The sequence below is a fragment of the Macaca thibetana genome, chromosome 15 (genome assembly GCF_024542745.1).
Source record: "Macaca thibetana thibetana isolate TM-01 chromosome 15, ASM2454274v1, whole genome shotgun sequence".
Lineage (NCBI taxonomy): Eukaryota > Metazoa > Chordata > Mammalia > Primates > Cercopithecidae > Macaca > Macaca thibetana.
The window spans coordinates 10,757,348-10,779,434 of record NC_065592.1 but is presented as its reverse complement, the minus strand read 5'-3'; the positions used below and the strand labels follow the sequence as shown (position 1 = coordinate 10,779,434).

Genomic DNA, 22,087 nt, shown 5'->3' with positions numbered 1-22,087 from the left:
TTGAGCCACCGCGCCCGGCCTATTTTGTATTTTTGATAGAGACGGGGTTTCACCGTGTTAGCCAGCATGGTCTCGATTTCTTGACCTCGTGATCTGCCCACCTCAGCCTCCTGAAGTGCTGGGATTATAGGCGTGAGCTACCGCGTCTGGCTTATTTTTTTAAGACAGACTCTGGCTCTGTCGCCCAGGCTGGATCACAGTGGCTCGATCTTGGCTCACTACAACCTCCTCCTCCTGGGGTCAAGCGATTTTCTGCCTCAGCCTCCCGAATGGCTGGGATTAAGGACGCCTGCCACCACTCCTGGCTACCTGGCTTCTTTTTGCCCAAGTGATTTGCTGAAACAGAGCCTCTTCCTCCAGCAGACTTGGACTCTTAAGCGTGTCCCGTGTCCACCCTGTCCTTTGTGTACTCCTCTCCCTGGCCAGGATCTCACCCTGGCAGGGCAAGGGCAAAACGGGCCCTAACTGTAAGGTGGGTGGGCTGGGATAAGGAGGCCTGGAGGAGGCCAGATAAAGCCAGCCCCAAGGTCTGGAAGCCCTCCCAAGCATAGCCCCCTCGCCTCCCATCTGCCTGCCTGCCTGCGTGCTTACCTTTAACCTCTACCTAGTTGTTATTTAACTCGCAGTGAGGTTCTGACCAGTCCCACGCTCCACTCCAGAAACCCGCTAGGGAAGCTAAGTCCCTGGGCTGATCCTAGGATGAGGGCAGGAACCTATCAGGTAAAACCTTTCTCCCTGTACACTGGAGAGACCAGAACCTCTTCCCCCAGTCCCATCAGGGGAGGGGAGGCCTTGGCATCTCCCCAAATCACGTTCTCTGGGTCAACAAGCCTCACAACTCCAGCTAAATCCTGGGTAGAGGTGGCTTGGCAGAGATGCCCACACGTGTGTGTCACTTCGTGCCCTACCCAGAAGGGGAGCAGGAGACCAAGGGATGAGAGGTGCCAGGTCCCTGGCTGCCTCCTTGCCAGTGGCTGAGAAGTTCTGGTGGGAAGGAACCATGGAGGGCCCATCCAGACAACCTTCCTCAGCTAAAACTGCCTCCTTCCAGGTAGGAGAAGCCGGCGACCAGGAAGGTGGCCTTTCCTTTCTACGCCTCCGTTTCTTGGGGGTGATGCTGCCAGCCCCTCACAGGGCTAACCTCAGCACCCAGCATGCTTAAAGAGTGAGAACAAATTGAAAAAAAATTCTACGTTTTTTCCCTCTGAAAATTGGTAAGACGGCCGGGCGCGGTGTCTCATGCCTGTAATCCCAGCACTTGGGGAGGCCGAGGCGGGTGGATCATGAAGTCAGGAGTTCGAGACCAGCCTGGCTAAGATGACGAAGCCCTGCCTCCACTAAAAATACAAAAATCAGCCAGGCGCGATGGTGGGCACCTGTAGTCCCAGTTACTTGGGAGGCTGAGGCAGGAGAATCACTTGAACCTGGGAGGCAGAGGTTGCGGTGAGCCGAGATCACGCCACTGCACTCCAGCCTGGGTGACAGAGCAAGGCTCCGTCTCTGAAAAAAAAAGCTGGGCATGGTGGCGCATGTCTGTAATCCCAACTACTATGGAGGCTGAGGCAGGAGAATCTCTTGAACCCGGAATGTGGAGGTTGCAGTGAGCTGAGATCGGGTCTCTGCACTCCAGCCTGGGCAACAGAGTGAGACTCTCAAAAAAAAAAAAAAAAAATCCTCACTCTCTTAAAGAGGAGACTGAGGGTCAGACAGGATCAGAGAGGGAAATGTCTTGCCCATGGTCACACAGCAGTTCGACAGCAGAGAAGGCCAGGGTGACCAGACAGGTGGTGGTGAGGTGCAAGGACCAACATTAAAGTCAGTAATCTGGGTTTAAGTGGGCTCTGGCACGTCCCTGTGCCTGCTGTATCACTCTGGGTGAGTTGATTAACCTCTCTGAACTTTCATTTTTCCACCTGTAAAATAGGGATCATCTGGAATTCACACAATTTTCATGAGATTTCAGGTGCCAAACACAGGGATAAGTGCTTAATAAATGTTTGTTTTGAGGTAGTGTCTTACTCTGTCTCTCTGTCACCCAGGCTGTAGTGCAGTGTCGCCATCTCGGCTCACCTCCCTGGTTCAAGGGATTCTCCTGCCTCAGCCTCCCAAGTAGTGGGGCTACTGGAGTGTGTCACCACACCCAGCTAATTTTTGTAATTTTAGTAGAGATGGGATTTCACCGTTGTGGCCAGGCTGTTCTGAAACTCCTGGCCTCAAGCGATTGCACCACCGTGGCTTCCCAAAGTGCTGGGATTGTAGGCGTGAGCCACTGCTCCCAGCCTAGTGCTTGCTTAATAAATGTTAACAAAAAACAACCCACCCCAAAAAGGGAAAGAGGACAAAAACAAGGCAAGGGTGTTTCAGCAGAGGCAAACATCACAAGCAAAAGCTTGCAGGTGGGAGAAGCCAAGGCCAATGGCTGAAGTCCTTGCTAGCTGGCAGGGACTCTGCCCTGTAAGTGGGGGATGAGTCCAGAGGTAGGCAGGGACCAGGCCACAGTGAACTTGTGGGTGTTATTAATCCTGAGTGTGTGACGGGGCAGGAGAGAGTGTAGTATCCCAGGCAGATCTGAGGCCCCAGCTCTCTCTGTCTCTCTCAGCCTCAGCCTGCCACTCTGCAGTGGTTACCCTCTGACCTGATCGGGGTTTGTAAATCTGTATATTCCTTTGTGAATTTCTTTGCTGCCCTCTCACCCCCGGGTCTGGGTGCTCTGTGAGCAGTACCTTGTCTTCTGTTCTCTACAGTGACCCCAGCATCTAGCCCAGGGTCTGGCAGAGATAATTTCTTCCCAATGAGTAAGTGAATGAAGGACATCGTTTCCCTGTGGGAAGGTGGGGGTTAAGGCAGAGTTCCTCAGTCTGCTCCTACCCCAGCCCCTCCTTCCCTCCACACGCACCTGCAGATCTGCCCACGTGAGTGTGCACCGGCCCACTTACTGGTTCCCCTGCCCCCTTTGTTTTCTCTTCTCTCCAACAATGGCTGTGTTTCTGTTGTTGTTCCTGGAAAGAGAGAACGCAATGCCTTCGTGAGCACCAAAAGGCCAACGGCAGTTCCCTCTCCAGCTGCGTGATGAAGATCCCTTTGATTTTTCCCTTTATACTTTCTTCTAGTTCCTTCTATAAATATTTGTGGCTTTTCAAATAAAAAGCCACAAAGGAGGTGAGTGGGCTGTAAAAGAAACAAAACAGCTCTTTTTTTTTTTTTGAGACAAGAGTCTTACTCTGTTGCCCAGGCTGAAGTACAGTGGTGTGATCTGGACTCATTGCAACCTCTGCCTCCCAGGTTTAAGCGATTCCCCTGCCTCAGACTCCCTAGTAGCTAGGATTACTGGCACACACCACCACGCCTGGCTAATTTTTGTATTTTTAGTACAGATGGGGTTTCACCATGTTGGTCAGGCTGGTCTTGAACTCCTCACCTCATGATCCACCCGCCTCGGCCTCCTAAAGAGCTGGGATTGCAGGTGTGAGCCACCACGCCCGGCCAGCTTTTTTTTTTTTTTTTTTTTTTTTTGAGGTGGAGTCTTGCTGTCCCTCACACTGGAGTGCAGTGGCGCGATCTTGGCTCACTGCAGCTTCCACCTCCCAGGTTCAAACGATTCTTCTGCCTCAGCCTCCCAAGTAACTGGGATTGCAGGCAGGTGCCACCACACCTAGCTAACTTTTGTATTTTTAGTAGAGACAGGGTTTCACCATGTTGACTGATGTTGAACGTGAGGTGATCCACCGCCTCAGCCTCCCAAAGTACTGTGATTACTTACAGGCATGAGCCACCATGCCTGGCCACAGACGGCTGTTAAACACAAAAAAAAGTGCTCAGCCTCCTTCACGATAAAATAAATGTAAATGATAACTACTCAGAGAATCCATTTTTCCACCTTACATTTGGCAAGGATCAAAGCTGGCTGTGTTGCTGAAGATGTGAGGAAATCCTGGCTCATGCACTGCTGAAGTAGGAGAAACTTGAATCCTTCTGGGGGACAATGTGGCCATATGTATAAAAATGTCAGCTGGGTGCGGTGGCTCACACCTGTAACCCCAGCACTTTGGGAGGCCAAGGTGGGTGGATCACCAGATCAGGAGTTCAAGATCAGCCTGCCCAACAGGGTGAAACCCTGTCTCTACTAAAAATGCAAAAATTAGCCGGGCGTGCTGACGCACACCTGTAATAACTACTCGAGAGGCTGAGGCAGGAGAATTGCTTGAACCTGGGAGGCGGAGGTTGCAGTGAGCCGAGATCGCACCACTGCACTTTGGCCTGGGCGACAGAGTGAGACTCCGTCTCCGAAAAAAAAAAAAAAAAAGTCAAGTGCAGGTCACCTTTGACCCAGCAATTGCACTTCTTGGAATTTGTCCATGAGATATGCCACACAAGGAAGAAATGATGAAGGTAAAATGTTACCTACTGTAGCTTGGGTAAACTGTTATCCATTACTTGTGATAGCACAATACTGGAAACAACCCAAATGTCCATCAGTAGGCAACAGGCTGAGTACACAGTAGTATTTCCACACCATGGAGTACTACACACAGCTTCAAAACAAATTCGCCAACGGAATGGCCCTTATGTACTGACACAGCCCAGAATAGGGCCCTGGTTTAAAAAGGACATGGTGAAAGTACAAGGCAGGCAGGCTTGCCTTGCAGTCTGCTGCTATCTGTGAGTATAAAAGGGAAATCAATATATATTTGTATTTGCTAGTAAATACCTATCTCTGGAAAGGTGACAAGAAACTGGTAACATTGACTGCTTTGAGGAGGGAAGATTAGGGTGCTGGAATCTGGGCTCCCAGAGAGGGAGGCTTTTTACTGTACACCGTTTTGACCCTTTAACTATTTGTTGGTTTTTGTTTGTTTTGAGACAGAGTCTTGCTCTTTCACCCAGGCTGGAATGCAGTGATGCAGTCTCGTCTCACTGCAATCTCCGCTTCCCAGGTTCAAGTGATTCTTGTGCCTCAGCCTCCCAAGTAGCTGGGATTACAGGCGTGCATCACCAAGCTTGGCTAATTTTTTTTTTTTTTTTTTGAGACGGAGTCTCGCTCTGTCACCCAGGCTGGAGTGCAGTGGCCGGATCTCAGCTCACTGCAAGCTCCGCCTCCCGGGTTCACGCCATTCTCCTGCCTCAGCCTCCCGAGTAGCTGGGACTACAGGCGCCCGCCACCTCGCCCGGCTAGTTTTTTTTTTTTTTGTATTTTTTAGTAGAGACGGGGTTTCACCGTGTTAACCAGGATGGTCTCGATCTCCCGACCTCGTGATCCGCCCGTCTCGGCCTCCCAAAGTGCTGGGATTACAGGCTTGAGCCACCGCGCCCGGCCAGCTTGGCTAATTTTTGCATTTTTAGTAAAGACAGGGTTTCGTCATGTTGCCCGGGTTGGTCTCGAACTCCTGACCTCAAGTGATCCACCCGCCTTGGCCTCCCAAAGTGCTGGGATTGGCCACGCCCAGCCAGTCTTTGAACTATTTGAATGATATATTATCCAAAAAAATATTAGAATTTTAAAAGAAAACATAAGAAAAAGTGTTTTTTTCACCAATGTGGACAAGCTTTCCACCTTACACTGGAGGAGGGAGTCCGGCTCTGGGATCTCATTCTTGGAGGAATGGCTTAGAGCACCTATGCCACCTCTTACAGATGAGTCCACTGAGGCCACCAATAGTAGATCTGGAAAAAATACTTGCCCTACAGAGGACAGAAACTGAGAGATAATATGAGTACTACACAAAGTGCCTTTTGTTAAAAAAATGTTTTAAGCATTTGATTTATTTATTTAAAAAGATGGGGGTCTCACTACGTCACCCAGGCTGGAGTACAGTGGCGCTATCATAGCTCACTGCAGCCTCGAACTCCTGGGCTCAAATTATCCATCTTGACTGGGCGCAGTAGCTCACGCCTGTAATCCCAGCACTTAGGGAGGGTAAGGCGGGTGATCACCTGAGGTCAGGAGTTTCAGACCAGTCTACCCAACATGGTGAAACCCCATCTCTACTAAAAATACAAAAATTAGCTGGGGATGGTGGCAGGCGCCTGTATTCCCAGCTACTCGGGAAGCTGAGGCAGGAGAATTGCTTGAACCCAGGAGGCAGATGTTGCAGTGAGCTGAGATTGCACCACTGCACTTCACCCTGGGCAACAGAGTGAGACTCTGTCTCAAAAAAAAAAAAAAAAAAAAAAAAAAAAAAAAAAAAAAAAACTCCTGCCTCAGCCTCCAAATAACTGGGACTAGAGATGTGCACCAGCATGCCCAGCAATTTTTGCTTTTTGAAGAGAAGGGGGTTTCACCATGTTGCCTAGGCTGATCTAGAACTCTAGGCTTCCAACAGTCTTCCTGCCTCAGTCTCCCAAAGTGCTAGGATTACAGGTGGGAGCCACTGCGTGCAGCCCACAAAGGCCTATTATAACTGACATGAAGAAGCTCATCAGACATTAGAAAAATGGGCCAAGGATGGGTTAGGCAGTTCACTGAAATAAATGCATGGGAAGATGCTCAAGTTCACTGCAGCTGGGGAATGAGAAACACTGAGATGGTTCTCTGCACCCTGTGGTCTGGGGACATCCTGGGAGAGGGGTGCCTCCTTCACACACAGCTGCTGGGATGCCAAGACTACAGCAGCATTGGGGAAAAGGATTGCAAACATCCCTGGAGCCAACCCGACCCCTCCATGCAATTCAACTCACAGAAATTAATCCCTTCGATGTAAACGCATATCCATAGCAGCAAAACACTGAAGGCAGAAGGAATGCCTTTCCATAGGTGAATCCAGGATGCTCCCGGGAAGGCCACACGGCCATTAAAGACACCGAATTAGCCGTGTCCCTGGGGAGACAGGGAAGGAGGTGCAGAGGCTAAGAATAAGGACTCTGGGGCCAGACGTCAAATCTTGGTTTTGTGACTTGAGCATATGCTTTTACTCCTTTGGGCCTATATGATAATATTAGTACCTATTTCATGGGTTTGTGATGAAGATTAAATGAGCAACTGTGTCAGAAGTGTTTACAACAGTGTCTGAATCTGGAGACGTACTAAAAGTGTTTGTGAAGGGCTGGGTATGGTGGCTCAAGCCTGTAATCCCAGCACTTTGGGAGGCCGACGTGGGTGGATCACCTGAGGTCAGGAGTTCAAGACCAGCCGGGCCAACATGGCGAAATTCCATCTCTACTAAAAATACAAAAATTAGCCGGGTGTGATGGCACACACCTGTAGTCCCAGCTACTTGGGAGGTTGAGGCAGGAGAATTGCTTGAACCTGGGAGGCGGAGGTTGCAGTGAGCCAAGATGGCGCCACTGCACTCCAGCCTGGGTGACAGAGCAAGACTCCATCTAAAAAAAAAAAAAAAAAAGTGTTGTCTCCATCTGAAAAAAAAAAAAAAAGTTAAGTAAATGTCTTAGAAAATAATAAGCTTGTCATTGAGTAAGAAAGTTAAGTTGCAGCCAGGCATGGTGACTCATGCCCGTGACCCCAGCACTTTGGTAGGCCCAGGTGAGAGGACTGCTTGAGGGCAGGAGTTTAAGGCTGCATTGAGCTATGATTGTACCACTGCACTCCAACTTGAGTTATAGATTGGGACCCTGTCTCTAAAAATAAAAATTTTTGAAAAGCTAAGATGCAAAAAACATTGTCACCTGCATTGGCAAGACCCTATAGATGTCTAGGTGTGTCTGGTTTCATGAGCATAGAAAACTGTGGGACATATACTTAGTTGTCAACAGGATTGCCAGAGGAGGAACTGTTTGTGTGTGTATGGGGGGAGGGGGAAGGGAGTAAGCAAAATAAAAATATTTAAAGCCTCATGATTTATTTTTTTCCAAGACAAAGTCTTGCTCTGTCACCCAGGCTGGAGTGCAGTGGTGTGATCTCAGCTCACTGCAACCTCCGCTTCCCAGGTTCAAGCAAGTCTCCTGCCTCAACCTCCCCAGTAGCTGGGATTACAGGCACCTGCTACTACACCCGGCTAATTTTTGTATTTTTAGTCGACATGGTGTTTCACCATCTTGGCCAGGCTGGTCTCGAACTCGTCACCTCATGATCTGCCCACTGTGGACTCCCAAAGTGCTGGCATTACAGATGTGAGCCACTGCGTCCAGTCTCTTGATTATGTTTATGCAGTTATTAAACTATATGCATGCATATGTATAGAGAAAGTTTCAATGACTAAAAATAAGGAACCCAAGAGAGGGAAGAAATTCTCTATCTCCCACGGGGCCAGGGTCGGGACACTCCAGCAGTGTGTGAAGAGCAGAAGTCCAGCCAATAACAGACTCTTCCCAAAACATCACTTGCTTATTTCGAAATCAAACAGTTTCTCATAAATATTTTCTCCCAACGCTGGGAAGAGGGAGAGGGGAAGGAGGTACGGAAACTCCAACAGTCATGTGAAGGACTGCCTTTTATCAGACTGATTATCCGCAGTGGGTTGTTTGCAGCTTCCTCCTCCCTCCCGGGTTCTGGGTCTCAGCTGTCAAAAGGATTTCACTATGCAACTTTCTCATGCTAGCAGGTGGGGCCAAGAAGCTAATAGATGGGAGAAAGCTCTGAAAACTTCAGGACGACAAATAGGTATCCTCCTCACTCACAGAAAAGAAGGATTACTGCCCCACCATCCCCTGGTGGCCCTCGAATCCATTCTCTAAACAGCAGCAGCTGTTTAGAGGTGTCTCAGGTGTCCGCAGCTCTGTCATCCTATCCCTGTTCGGAGCAGAGACTGAGGGCTGCTGACCGGGACCTGCTATTTTGGGACGTGCTGCGGGGTCCTTGGGAGGATGGTGACAAAAGGAGTGCGTGCCCGCTAAGGGAGGGGACGCCCCGGAGCGTGCCACTCATAAACATGGTCCCGAGGCCTGCCCCTCACCAGGATGGTGCACTCGGGAGGCGCGGCTTTTTAGGGGCGCACGAGGGCTGCTCCGGGGAGTTTAGGGCGGTGCTGATAGATGGCAGGTGGGGCGGTGCTGCGCTGATTGGCGGGGGGCGGGGTGAGGCGGCGCTGCGCTGATTGGCGGGGGGCGGGGCGTCTCCCGCCCGGGCCTAGCGCGCTGCCGAGGTCGCCGGGGCTATGTCGCGGGCGCGGAACCACCTGCGCGCCGCTCTATTCCTGGCAGCGGCGTCTGCGCGCGGCGTAACGACCCAGGTCGCGGCGCAGCGGGGCTTGAGCGCGTGGCCGGTGCCGCAGGAGCCCAGCATGGAGTACCAGGTATCAGGCGGGCCTGCGGGCCGGGGCGCGACGACACGTGGGCCTGCGCTGAGCCACAGAACATCCGGGCTCCGCTAGCCGAGAGGGTACCGGGAGCCCTGGACTGGGGGACTCGGGAGGCGGAACATCCTGGAGCCTGGGGGTGGGGACAGGGACCAGGAAGTTGGGCCCGGGTCTGGGAATTCGGAGACTCTAGCGACCCCGCCCGGGGTTGGAGAGTGGGAAGGGTCGCTGGAGCTAGGATCCAGAAGCCCAGAGGCTCAGCGGTGGTGCTGGAGTTCCAGTGATCCCGGAGTCTGAACCGGCAGTGGGAGTGGGAAAAGAGGGGAGGGAAAAGACTCAGGAATTCAGGCTTGAAAGATCCAGGAGTATTGATCTGGGGGTGGGGTGTCCAGGATTCAGAAGATTGGGGATCCAAGTGCCTGGAATTGGGGGACAGGCAGGAATCAGGGGTAGTGGAGGGCCCCAGAACCTGGAAAACAGAAAATGTCCGCGGGCGCTGTGTCAAGAGCCAGTTGCCCTAGACCAGAACCTGATGCCAGTCAAACGGGTGGCACTGGTTTGATGAAGGTGGGGCCTCCAGCCAGCCTTGAGGTCCTGAGGGTGGGAGGCACGGAATATGAGGCCTAAGGGGAAGCAAATAGCACCCCCACTCCCACTTCCATTGTGAACCCTCCTGAAGCAGTACCTACCTGCCTTCCGGGCTGAGTGACCCCCGGCACACCCCTCCTCCCTCTCAGTTGCTCTTCTGTGGGTTGGAATGTGGAACCCCAGAGTCATGAAGTTGGGATGGAGCTTCGGGGAACTCCAGAATTAAAATACCCCAACCTTCTGTAGTTCTGACCCCGCCCTGGCAGGGAGCAATATAGCAATGGACCCCACTGGAGAGAATGAGGGCAAAGGCCCAGGAGTAAAGTCGGGGGAGCCTGGGCAGGAAGGAAGGCTAGCCCGTTAGTCATGCCATCTTCTTTGTGTGGCACTCCCTGGGTGGGGCTGAATTGCCCTAGGCTCCCCTATTTGCCAGAGCTGGAAAGATGCCATACTCTCTGTTGCTTAACCTACAGGCTAAGTAACGGGGCTGGCACGGCAGGGAGGCCTGGTACTGGCCTTGTTGCCCTGGCTTGGCCACTGGTCTGCTGGGTGTCTCTGTGCCTGTGGACCCTGAGTGAGCCTTAACCTGCCACCTGGGCACTGTGGTTGCCAGGATGCCGTGCGCATGCTTAATACCCTGCAGACCAATGCCGGCTACCTGGAGCAGGTGAAGCGCCAGCGGGGTGACCCCCAGACACAGCTGGAAGCCATGGAACTGTACCTGGCACGGAGTGGGCTGCAGGTAAGGTAGAGAGAGCCAGTGACCACCTCCCACCCCCCATTAGTGATTCCCATAGCTGAGGTGGGGACCTTGTCTGTCTGTCCCAGGTGGAGGACTTGGACCGGCTGAACATCATCCACGTCACTGGGACGAAGGGGAAGGTGAGGGGCAGGACCCAGGGGTATGGGGTCTATTAAGTGGCTGGTGGGGTAGAGCCTGCCCAGACAATCCCTTTTCTTTCAAGGGCTCCACTTGTGCCTTCACGGAATGTATCCTCCGAAGCTATGGCCTGAAAACGGGATTCTTTAGGTACTGGGTTGTGGAGGGATGTGGTGTCTCTGTCCCAATGGACCCTGGGGGGCTATGGAACCAGCCAGTGCTTCAGGACCAGGGTCACCCCCAGGAGGTCAGCTACATGTCTCTCTGCCCAATGTTTATTCATTCAATAAACATGCAGTGCACATACCATACTGGCCCATGTTTATGGCAACCTTTAATTTTTTTTTTTTTTGAGACTGAGTCTCACTCTATCGCCCAGACTGGAGTACAATGGCGCGATCTTGGCTCACTGCAACCCCCACCTGCCGGGTTCAAGCAATTCTCCTGCTTTGGTCTCCCGAGTAGCTTGGATTACAGGCGCCCACCACCACACCAGGCTAATTTTTATATTTTTAGTAGAGATGGGGTTTCACTATGTTGGCCAGGCTGTTCTTGAACTCCTGACCTCAAGTGATCCGCCCACCTCGGCCTCCTCAAGTGCTGGGATTACAGGTGTGAGCCACTGTGCCTGGCCTTAATTTTCATAACAAAAAAAAAAAATTGGAAAAGGGGCAACAACTTTAATGTATAAACTAAATATGTAGCGGGAGGCCAGGTGTAGTGGCTCACACCTATAATCCCAGCACTCTGGGCGGCTGATGTGGGAGGATCACCTGAGCCCGGGGAGGTCAAGGCTGCAGTTAGCGGTGATCACGCCATTGCACTTCAGCCTGGGCGACAGAGCAAGACACTGTCTTTAAAAAAAAAAATTACATGACTGGAATAGTCAGATGGTCAGAGGTCTCTTTAATAACTTAAAGTACAAGTTGGGTGTGTTGGCTCACAACGGTAATCCTAGCACTTTGGGAGGCCAAGGTGGGAGGATCACGAGCTCAGGAGTTTGAGACCAGCCTGGGCAACATAGGGAGACTTCATCTCTATTTGAAAAAAAAAAGAAAAACAAAAACAAAAAAATGCCGGGCGCGGTGGCTCACGCCTGTAATCCCAGCACTTTGGGAGGCCGAGGCGGGTGGATCACCTGAGGTCGGGAGTTCGAGACCAGCCTGACCAACATGGAGAAACCCCGTCTCTACTAAAAATACAAAATTAGCCGGGCGTGGTGGCAAATGCCTGTAATCCCAGCTACTATGGAGGCTGAGGTAGGAGAATTGCTTGAACCTGGGAGGCGGAGGTTGCCATGAACTGAGATGGCGCCATTGCAGTCCAGCCCGGGCAACAAGAATGAAACTCCGTCTCAAAAAAAAAAAAAAGTAAAGTCCTTATATAACTTTAAAATCACATAGAGATATTTATCAATTAGTACATCTTTAGAGTAAGGAGAAAATTGCCTTGCAAGGGCTTAAATGATAAGGGTGGCTTGTGCCATCCATGTTAAAGTCTCCCAGGCGGGCTGCAGATAGGAGCCCTTCTGCTCAGCCAGTCTCTGCTGTGGCTTTCCCCAGGAGACAGTGCCCCCTCTTGGTCTCACTTGTCTAGACTTACACAAGAGGATGGCCAGGTAGAACCAGGATCACTCTTCCTGTGTCACGCATGTCTCCTAAGCCCATCACCAGGAACTTCTGAAATCAGCTGCCTAAGGTCATTTCAAGCCAATATGTTTTCCCTAAACAGTTCTTGTTCAAATAAAGAGATGGAGAGGAGGACTTACTACCTGAGTGTCTTTGAGGATTGAAACATAAGGCACCAACCTGTCTTCTAAAATCATTTTTTGGGCCAGGCGCAGTGGCTCATGCCTGTAATCCCAGCACTTTGGGAGGCCCAGGCGGGCAAATCACTTGAGGCCAGGAGTTGAAGACCAGCCTGGCTAACATGGCCTTAACCCTGTCTCTACTAAAAATACAAAAATCAGCAAGGCGTGGTGGTGTGCACCTGTAGTCTCAGCTACTTGGGAGGCCGAGGCATGAGAATCACTTGAACCCGAGAGGTGGAAGTTTCAGTGAGCCAAGATTGTGCCACTGCACTCCAGCCTGGGTGACAGGGCAAGACCCTGTCTCAAAAATAAAAATAAATAAGTAAAAATAAAAACTACAGTCATTTTGGGGATAAAAACCCTAGCCTTCACCTTGGGCCCATGTGGCCTTGAGGGCCAGCCCAGGGCTGCAGCTTGAACGTTGCTCGTGGGCTTTGTCTCTGAGAGCTGTGAGACAGATGGCATTGTGGGACAGATGTCAGCAGAGTGACTGGTATGGGACCATTGGATGTGCGAGACCAGCCTGGGTGAGGGTCCAAAGGAGGAGAAGCTGTCTTAGTTGAGACCAGTGTGGTTAATAGGGTGAGCCAGGTGCAGAGACCTGGAGATAGAAGAGGGGGAGGACTGGGGGGGCTACAGATAGTCCGGGGGGATGGGGTACCAGGAACAAACCGAGGGACACAGGAGAGGCGAGGCACCAAGGCCAGTGGCCTCAGCCCCTGCAGGGTGGGGGAAGGCCAGGATGCTCGGGAAGGGAGTCCTGACGACCCCAGCTGTCCCGGCAGCTCTCCCCACCTGGTGCAGGTTCGGGAGCGGATCCGCATCAATGGGCAGCCCATCAGTCCCGAGCTCTTCACCAAGTACTTCTGGCGCCTCTACCACCGGCTGGAGGAGACCAAGGTGCCCCATGCAAGAGGGCTGGCGGGTGGGTGGGGTTGGGGTGCTGCATGTTCCAGCACCCCATGTCCCCAGAGGAGGGGCTGCAGGGGCTCTGGGCCCTGACATGTCCCTGTGCCACAGGATGGCAGCTGTGTCTCCATGCCCCCCTACTTCCGCTTCCTGACACTCATGGCCTTCCACGTCTTCCTCCAAGAGAAGGTGTGTGCCCTCTCCCTAGAACCCTGCATCTGAGGCCTTGGGAACAGGAACCTCAGCAGGCCTGGGGGCTCCCTGCTTCCATGTGGCCTCTGGGCACCCTCATACCCCCTGCCATGCCCTCTGGTCTTTGGCAGGTGGACCTGGCAGTGGTGGAGGTGGGCATTGGCGGGGCTTATGACTGCACCAACATCATCAGGTGAGCACAGTTGCTTGGGGCGAGGAGCGGCAGCCAGGAGCACAGCCTCACCTGCCGCCTGGTGGCTCGGCAGGGCCTCATGGCCTTTTCCTCCTCTGCAGGAAGCCTGTGGTGTGCGGCATCTCTTCTCTTGGCATCGACCACACCAGCCTCCTGGGGGACACGGTGGAGAAGATTGCATGGCAGAAAGGGGGCATCTTTAAGGTGACCAGGCAGATTGGGGGACGGGAGAGACATGGAAGGCCTGGGCGTCTGCATTCTCATCCTGGCTTCACTGTGTGACTGGAACAAGTTGAGTCTCCTCTCCAGACTGTTTCCCCATTGAAACATGAGGGATGGCTGGGCATGGTGGCTTATATGCTTGCAATCCCAGCACTTTGGGAGGTCGAGGCAGGAGGATCACCTGAGGTCAGGAGTTTGAGACCAGCCTGACCAATATGGTGAAACTCCGTCTCTACTAAAAATACAAAAATTAGCCAGGTGTGGTGGTGTACGCCTGTAGTTCCAGCTACTGGGGAGACTGAGGCAGGAGAATCGCTCGAACCCGGGAGGCAGACGTTGTAGTGAGCCGAGATTGTGCCATTGCACTTCAGCCTGGGTGACAGAGTGAGACTTCCTCTCAAAAAACAGAAATGGCCGGGCGCGGTGGCTCAAGCCTGTAATCCCAGCACTTTGGGAGGCCGAGACGGGCGGATCACAAGGTCAGGAGATCAAGACCATCCGGGCTAACACGGTGAAACCCCGTCTCTACTAAAAATACAAAAAATTAGCCGGGCGAGGTGGCGGGCGCCTGTAGTCCCAGCTACTCGGGAGGCTGAGGCAGGAGAATGGCGTAAACCCGGGAGGCGGAGCTTGCAGTGAGCTGAGATCTGGCCACTGTACTGCAGCCTGGGTGACAGAGCGAGACTCCGTCTCAAAAAAAAAAAAAAAAAAAAAAAAAAAAAAAAAAACCAGAAATGAAGAAACATGAGGGATGAGAGCCAGTGGTAGCCCAGACCCAGGGATGTGGGGGCCAGAGATAGCAGTGTGGAGGACGCTAGGTGGCCCCTTCTCTCTCCTTGTTCCCTCCACAGCAAGGCGTCCCTGCCTTCACTGTGCTCCAACCTGAAGGTCCCCTGGCAGTGCTGAGGGACCGAGCCCAGCAGATCTCAGTAAGTCTGATTGGAATGGGGGCAGCGGCAGGGTGGGCGTGTGTCCCTCCTGTTTGAGGAGGCACTGCATCCTCTGGGGCCTCAGTCTGCTCATCTGTGCAGTGAGGAAGCTGCCGGGCCAGTTGGAACACATCTCAGTTCTGGGAGCAGGGCTTGGTGGCTGGGGGAGGGGAGAGATGGGAGGGCTGATGTGGTCAGGGAGGGCCTCTGCTGACACGCTCCTGCCTGTCTCCCCCAGTGTCCTCTCTACCTGTGTCCGACGCTGGAGGCCCTGGAGGAAGGGGGGCCGCCGCTGGCCCTGGGCCTGGACGGGGAGCACCAGCGGTCCAATGCCGCCTTGGCCTTGCAACTGGCCCACTGCTGGCTGCAGCGGCAGGACCACCATGGTGAGCGGCGGGCAGCTGAGTGGGCAGGCAGGTCGGTGGCACCTGCGGAGCCTGCCTAGGAGGGTCCTGGGCACACTTGGTTTCACACACCCCGCAGGTGCTGGGGAGGTGAAAGCATCCAGGCCGGGGCTCCTGTGGCAGCTGCCCCTGGCACCCGTGTTCCAGCCCACATCCCACATGCGGCTCGGTGAGTTGGACCTTTCTGCCCAGCTGGGACCACTGCGTGTGTCTGTGCCCCTTCAGATGTTTTTTTCTTTTTTTTTTTTTTTTTTGGTTTTCTGTTTGGGAGATAGAGACAATCTGAAGTGGTGCTTAAGAGAAAGGATTCTGATGTCAGCAAACCTCCCTGACCTTGAGCTCATGAACTCTTTCTGAGCCTGTCTTCTCATCTGCCAAACTGGATGATGATAGGAGCCACTGCCAAGGGCTGTGGTGGGGATTCGCTGAGGTGACATCACTAAGGTGCTGAGTGCAGGGCCTGGCCAATGTGGGATAAAGTGCCAGCCAGTGGAAGCTGCTATCACTGTCACTATCATTGTTATCAGACCCTGAGGTTCTGGAGGACGGTGATCCAGTCATCTGCTTCTTGCCTCCCCCAAAGCTTTCAGCACCCAGCGGGTGCTCATGCTTTTAAGCCCCTGCAGCAAATAGTGGGCCCACTGTGTGCCACGCCTGTTGTCAGGGGCAAGTGACAAGGTCCTGGAGACAGGCCGACCTCGCATCACATCCCGGCCCCAGCTAAGGGCTCTCGGGCTGTCAAACGGGAATCATACATGATAGCAGACCCTTTCAGAGTTGCCTGAAAGATTCCACCAGATGAGGCAGCCGAAAAGGCCGAGCCATTGACTGGTGCTAGTAAGAAGTTCCTGGGCTGCCGGGGTCCTCAGAGTGTTGAGAGCGGGCGCAGCCTGCAGGGGAGACTGGCCTCAGCAGTGTGTGTGCGGAGTTGAGGACGGGGGTGGGAGAGAACCTGGAGGACTGCCTTGCTGCCCTCCCCCAGGGCTTCGGAACACGGAGTGGCTGGGGCGGACACAGGTGCTGCGGCGCGGGCCCCTTACCTGGTACCTGGACGGCGCACACACCCCCAGCAGCGTGCAGGCCTGCGTGCGCTGGTTCCGCCAGGCGCTGCAGGGCCGAGAGAGGCCGAGCGGGTGAGGGGCAGGGATGGGGGTGGGGCCTGGGCGGGCTCACTGGAAGTGGCGGGATCTTGGGGAAGGGCGGGGCGGGCCCACGGGGAGGGGCGGGGTCGTGGGGAAGGGCGGGGACGGGATTGGGAGAATGGGCGGCGCCCTCTGACCCAGCTCCTCGCCCCTGCAGCAGTGGGCCCGAGGTTCGAGTCTTGCTCTTCAATGCTACCGGGGACCGGGACCCGGCGGCCTTGCTGAAACTGCTGCAGGTGAGGGGCCGACTTGCGGGTGGGCGGCAGGCAGTCCTGAAGCCCTGGGTCTGACGGTGTGACCCTGGGGGGTGCCAGTCGCCACTCTGAGTTGTATTGAGGATTAGATGTGAGGAGGTGCATATGCTGGTTCCGCCAGGTGCCGCAGGGCCGCGGGGAGTCCAGTCATAGGTCATTACTCATTTCCCCGCGTGTCTAGACTCAAGTCCAGGCTTACGAGGAGGGCCACGTCGTGGCTAAAGGCGTAGACTCTGGACTCACTTGTCATGCCCCTTTGGCACTAGGGGACTGGGTGAGAGGTGGCATTTCCCTGAGCCTCACTTTGCCTCTCCATAAAACTGGGTTGCTGCTAAGGGTACCTGCTTCTCGAGTTTGGTTGAAGGAGTCACTGGGCCTTTTTCTGCTTGGGGAAACTGAGGCTGCCCAAGCTGTCAGGGCTGAAGTGGCCCCTAGGTATCATCTCCCATTTCACAGACCAGGAGGCTGAGGCTGTATCCAGAACCGCTCCCATTTACCCACAGTCTTTTTCCAGCCTGGATTTGGGGTCTCCTCACTATCTGAGTGACCTTCAGCAAGTCCTCTTGACCTGTGGCCTCGGTTCCCCCATCTGTACAGTAGGCTGGGGCTTCGCTGCTCAGGCCACAGGCCAGGCAAGGTATACTGAGGCAGATGGGGGCAGGGTGCTGAAATACCTTGGCTGGGTTTATACAGCGTCATTCTAGTTGTCAGGGAGGCTGCATCTCCAGATGTGGGCTCAGGGGGTCATGTGGAAGTCGGCGGACATCCTTTCCGGGGTCTGACACCAGGTCTTTCCCTTGGCCTTCTAGCCGTGCCAGTTTGACTATGCCGTCTTCTGCCCCAACCTGACAGAGGTGTCATCCACAGGCAATGCAGGTGAGATGTAACAGGCATGGCCCCTGGGGATGGGCAGGGGTCCCTGAGGTAGGCAGTGGGGGCTTCCAGACTGGAGGTTTGGGGTAGAAAATAAATTTGTTTTACTGTATAAGCACACTTTAGTGTACTTATACTCTTTTATACACCAAAGTATACTTTATTTAATTTTATTTTTAAAAATTTTTGCCCAGGCGCGGTGGCTCATGCCTGTAATCCCAGCACTTTGGGAGGCCGAGGTGGGCGGATCACGAGGTCAGGAGATCGAGACCATCCTGGCTAACACAGTGAAACCTTGTCTTTACTAAAAAATACAAAAAATTAGCCAGGCGTGGTGGCGGGTGCCGGTAGTCCCAGCCACTTGGGAGGCTGAGGCAGGAGAATGGTGTGAACCCAGGAGGTGGAGCTGGCAGTGAACCAAGATCACGCCACTGCACTCTAGCCTGGGCAACAGAGCGAGACTCCGTCTCAAAAAAAATTTTTTTCTTTAATTTAATTTTTGAGACAGAGTCTCACTCTGTCACCCAGGCTGGAGTATAGTGGCACAATCTCAGCTCACTGCAACCTCTGCTTCCTGGGTTCAAATGATTCTCATGTCTCAGCCTCTGGAATAGCTGGGATTACAGGCATGTGCCAACATGCCCAGCTAATTTTTATATTTTTAGTAGAGACAGGGTTTTGCCATGTTGGCCAGGCTGGTGTCAAACTCCTGGCCTCAGATGATCCGCCCACCTCAGTCTCCCAAAGTGCTGGGATTACAGGTGTGAGCCACCGCACCCGGCCAGCATTTTTAATTTTATATGAAATAGAGTAGAATAGAAAATGCCAGTGTGCATTGCACAAGTAAGGGTAGGTCCTGTTTGGCGAAGGTCATTCTGTTCCAGGCATACGTACGTATAAGTATGTGAGTACTGGGTTGCAATATAAAATGTGTTTTTTACTATGTGTCGTGTTAAAAATTTTTGAAATAGTGTAAAAAATACAGGTCCCAGGCTGGACTTGGTGGCTCACACCTGTAACCCCAGCATTTTGGCAGGAGGATTGTTTGAGCCCAGGAGTTAAAAGCCAGACCTCATCTCTATAAAAAAAAAAAAAAAAATAGAAGAATTAGCCAGGTGTGGTTGTGTACACCTGTGGTCCTAGCTACTCAGGAGGCTGAAGTGGAAGGATCGCTTGAGCCTGGATGGTGGAGGCTGCAGTGAGTCATGAAGTCATGATTGCATCACTGCATTCCAGTCTGGGTGACAGAGCAAGACCCTGGACCCTGTCTTAAAAAAAACAAAAAACATCTCCAGTCCCCACATCAGTCTGGCTGGGGAGAGTTCTGAAATCTACATTTTTTTTTTTTTTTCTTGAGACAGTCTCGCTCTGTTGCCCAGGCTGGAGTGCAGTGGTGCCATCTTGGCTCACTGCAACTTCTGCCTCCCAGATTCAAATGATTCTCCCACCTCAGCCTCGTGAGTAGCCGGGACTACAGGCACGCGCCACTATACCCGGCTAATTTTGTTTTTTGTTTATTTTTAAGATGGAGTCTTGGCCGGGCGCGGTGGCTCAAGCCTGTAATCCCAGCACTTTGGGAGGCCGAGACGGGCGGATCACGAGGTCAGGAGATCGAGACCATCCTGGCTAACCCGGTGAAACCCCGTAAACCCGGTGAAACCCCGTCTCTACTAAAAAATACAAAAAACTAGCCAGGCGAGGTGGCGGGCGCCTGTAGTCCCAGCTACTCGGGAGGCTGACGCAGGAGAATGGCGTAAACTCGGGAGCTGGAGCTTGCAGTGAGCTGAGATCCAGCCACTGCACTCCAGCCTGGGCGACAGAGCGAGACTCCGTCTCAAAAAAAAAAAAAAAAAAAAAAAAAAAAAAAAAAGATGGAGTCTTGCTCTGTCGCCCAGGCTGGAGTGCAATGGCATGATCTCAGCTCACTGCAATCTCCCTGTCCCGGGTTCAAGCGATACTCTTGCCTCAGCCTTCCAAGTAGCTGGGATTACAGGCACATGCCACCACGCCTGGCTAATTTTTTTTTTTTTTTTTTTTTTGGAGACGGAGTCTCGCTCTGTTGCCCAGGCTGGAGTGCAGTGGCCGGATCTCAGCTCACTGCAAGCTCCGCCTCCCGGGTTTACGCCATTCTCCTGCCTCAGCCTCCCGAGTGGCTGGGACTACAGGCGCCCGCCACCACGTCCGGCTAGTTTTTTGTATGTTTTAGTAGAGATGGGGTTTCACCGTGTTAGCCAGGATGGTCTCAATCTCCTGACCTCGTGATCTGCCCGTCTCGGCCTCCCAAAGTGCTGGGATTATAGGCTTGAGCCACCGCGCCTGGCCTGATCTTGAACTCTTAACCTCAGGTGATCCGCCCATCTCGGCCTCCCAAAGTGCTGGGATTACAGGCGTGAGCCACGGTGCCCGGCCTGGAATCTGCATTTTTATTTTTATTTTATTTATTTATTTATTTATTTATTTTTTGAGACAGAGTCTGGCTCTGTCGTCCAGGCTGGAGTGCGGTGGCCAGATCTCAGCTCACTGCAAGCTCCGCCTCCCGGGTTTACACCATTCTCCTGCCTCAGCCTCCCGAGTAGCTGGGACTACAGGCACCTGCCACCTCGCCCGGCTAGTTTTTTTTTTTTTTTTTTTTAGTAGAGACGGGGTTTCACCGTGTTAGCCAGGATGGTCTTGATCTCCTGACCTCGTGATTCACCCGTCTCGGCCTCCCAAAGTGCTGGGATTACAGGCTTGAGCCACCGCGCCCGGCCGGAATCTGCATTTTTAACCAGCAGCCCCAGAAATGCCCACTTGGTGATGGTCCCCAGCTGGATTTCCATTTTATAGATGGAGACAATGAGGCCAGGGTGGGGAAATGGTACCTAGTGAGCAAAAGCTGTAGAGCCAGAGTGTCTGGCTCTGCCTCTCGTGACCTTAGGCAAGTCACTGAACCTGCCTGAGCTGCAGTTTTTTTTTTTTTTTTTTTTTTTTTTTTTTTTTTTTTTTTTGAGACGGAGTCTCACGCTGTTGCCCAGGCTGGAGTGCAGTGGCGCGATCTCGGCTCACTGCAAGCTCCGCCTCCCGGGTTCCCGCCCGCCATTCTCCTGCCTCAGCCTCCTGAGTAGCTGGGACTACAGGCGCCCGCCACCGCGCCCGGCCAATTTTTTGTATTTTTAGTAGAGACGGGGTTTCACTGTGGTCTCGGTCTCCTGACCTTGTGATCCGCCCGCCTCGGCCTCCCAAAGTGCTGGGATTACAGGCTTGAGCCACCGCGCCCGGCCAGAGCTGCAGTTTCTTCATTGTGTCCATGGAGAAGACCATGAGCCGAGACTGCTGGCCTGATGATGTAAAGGGCTTGGTGCTAAACAGGTGCTCACGGTGCACCAGCCCCTTTCTCCACCCCTGTCCCTTACTCCCTCTCCCCTTCGCTGACATGCCTGTCTCTGTGCTCCACAGACCAACAGAACTTCACGGTGACACTGGACCAGGTTCTGCTCCGCTGCCTGGAACACCAGCAGCACTGGAACCACCTGGACGAAGAGCAGGCCAGCCCAGACCTCTGGAGCGCCCCCAGCCCAGAGCCTGCTGGGCCCACATCCCTACTGCTGGCGCCCCACCCACCCCACACCTGCAGCGCCAGCTCCCTCGTCTTCAGCTGTATTTCACATGCCTTGCAATGGATCAGCCAAGGCCGAGACCCTGTCTTCCAGCCACCCACTCCCCCAAAGGGCCTCCTCACCCACCCTGTGGCTCACAGTGGGGCCAGCGTACTCCATGAGGCTGCTGCCATCCATGTGCTGGTCACTGGCAGCCTGCACCTGGTGGGTGGTGTCCTGAAGCTGCTGGAGCCTGCACTGTCCCAGTAGCTGAGGCCCGGGGTTGGAGGTGGGAGCCTCCCACACCTGCCTGCGTTCTCCCCATGAACTTACATACTAGGTGCCTTTTGTTTTCTGCTTTCCTGGTTCTGTCTAGACTGGCCTAGGGATCAGGGCTCTGGGATGGGAGGCCAGGAGAGGATGTCCTCTTTTCTAAGGCTCTGTGCCTTGGTCTCTCCTTCCTCCTGGCCGAGATAGCGAGGGGCTCCCTGGGTCTCTCACTGTTGCAGTGGCCTGGCCGTTCAGCCTGTCTCCCCCCCATACCCTGCCTGCCTCCTGGCTCAGGCCCAGCGTATTGTGTGCACTGCCTGGCCAGGCCCTGGGTCCTGCCATGTGCTGGGTGGTAGATTTCCTCCTCCCAGTGCCTTCTGGGAAGGGAGAAGGCCTCTGCCTGGGACACCCTAAGACAGTGGGTGGCTGGAGTGAATTAAAGCCTTTAACTTTGTTTTTTAAAGAAATGGCAAAGCCTTCGACTGACCCTTGACCCCCTGCTCCCTCAGCAGAGACAGGGAGAGAGGGGCTGCTGGTGATCAGGGACCTGTGCGGTGTAGAGGAAGCCTGGCCGTGTGGCCTGGGACAAGTCCCTCCGTCCCTGTGCGCCTCAGGTGGCCTGACTGTGAGATGAGAAGACCGGACTGACGCCTGTTGA

General features: G+C 53.6%; 1 protein-coding gene across 4 annotated transcripts; it reads left to right on the top strand.

The window, feature by feature from the left end:
• Positions 1 to 728: 728 nt before the first annotated feature.
• Positions 729 to 21,896, top strand: FPGS (folylpolyglutamate synthase). 4 transcript variants are annotated; one of them, XM_050760051.1, is made up of 16 exons: positions 1,001 to 1,051; positions 8,496 to 8,554; positions 10,390 to 10,518; positions 10,605 to 10,658; positions 10,742 to 10,806; positions 13,252 to 13,366; positions 13,487 to 13,564; positions 13,699 to 13,760; positions 13,862 to 13,964; positions 14,834 to 14,911; positions 15,150 to 15,297; positions 15,395 to 15,484; positions 16,298 to 16,448; positions 16,615 to 16,693; positions 17,521 to 17,587; positions 21,020 to 21,896. In XM_050760051.1, the coding sequence occupies exons 3-16, from the start codon at positions 10,402 to 10,404 to the stop codon at positions 21,427 to 21,429; spliced, it is 1,617 nt and encodes a 538-aa protein (XP_050616008.1). In that variant the 5' UTR covers positions 1,001 to 1,051; positions 8,496 to 8,554; positions 10,390 to 10,401; the 3' UTR covers positions 21,430 to 21,896. The 4 variants fall into 4 exon arrangements, with proteins under 4 accessions (XP_050616007.1, XP_050616008.1, XP_050616005.1 ...); XM_050760050.1 differs by lacking the exon at positions 8,496 to 8,554 and having other exon boundaries at positions 729 to 1,051; XM_050760048.1 differs by lacking the exons at positions 1,001 to 1,051; positions 8,496 to 8,554 and adding an exon at positions 8,986 to 9,185.
• The last annotated feature ends 191 nt before the right edge of the window (positions 21,897 to 22,087 follow it).

Excerpts from the sequence above, each read along its gene's own strand:
- FPGS (XM_050760048.1), top strand. The coding sequence starts at position 9,048 with ATGTCGCGGGCGCGGAACCACCTGCGCGCCGCTCTATTCCTGGCAGCG. Across the intron at positions 10,807-13,251 it reads CTGAAAACGGGATTCTTTAG|CTCTCCCCACCTGGTGCAGG; the intron begins GTACTGGGTTGT and ends CTGTCCCGGCAG. Across the intron at positions 17,588-21,019 it reads GTCATCCACAGGCAATGCAG|ACCAACAGAACTTCACGGTG; the intron begins GTGAGATGTAAC and ends TGTGCTCCACAG.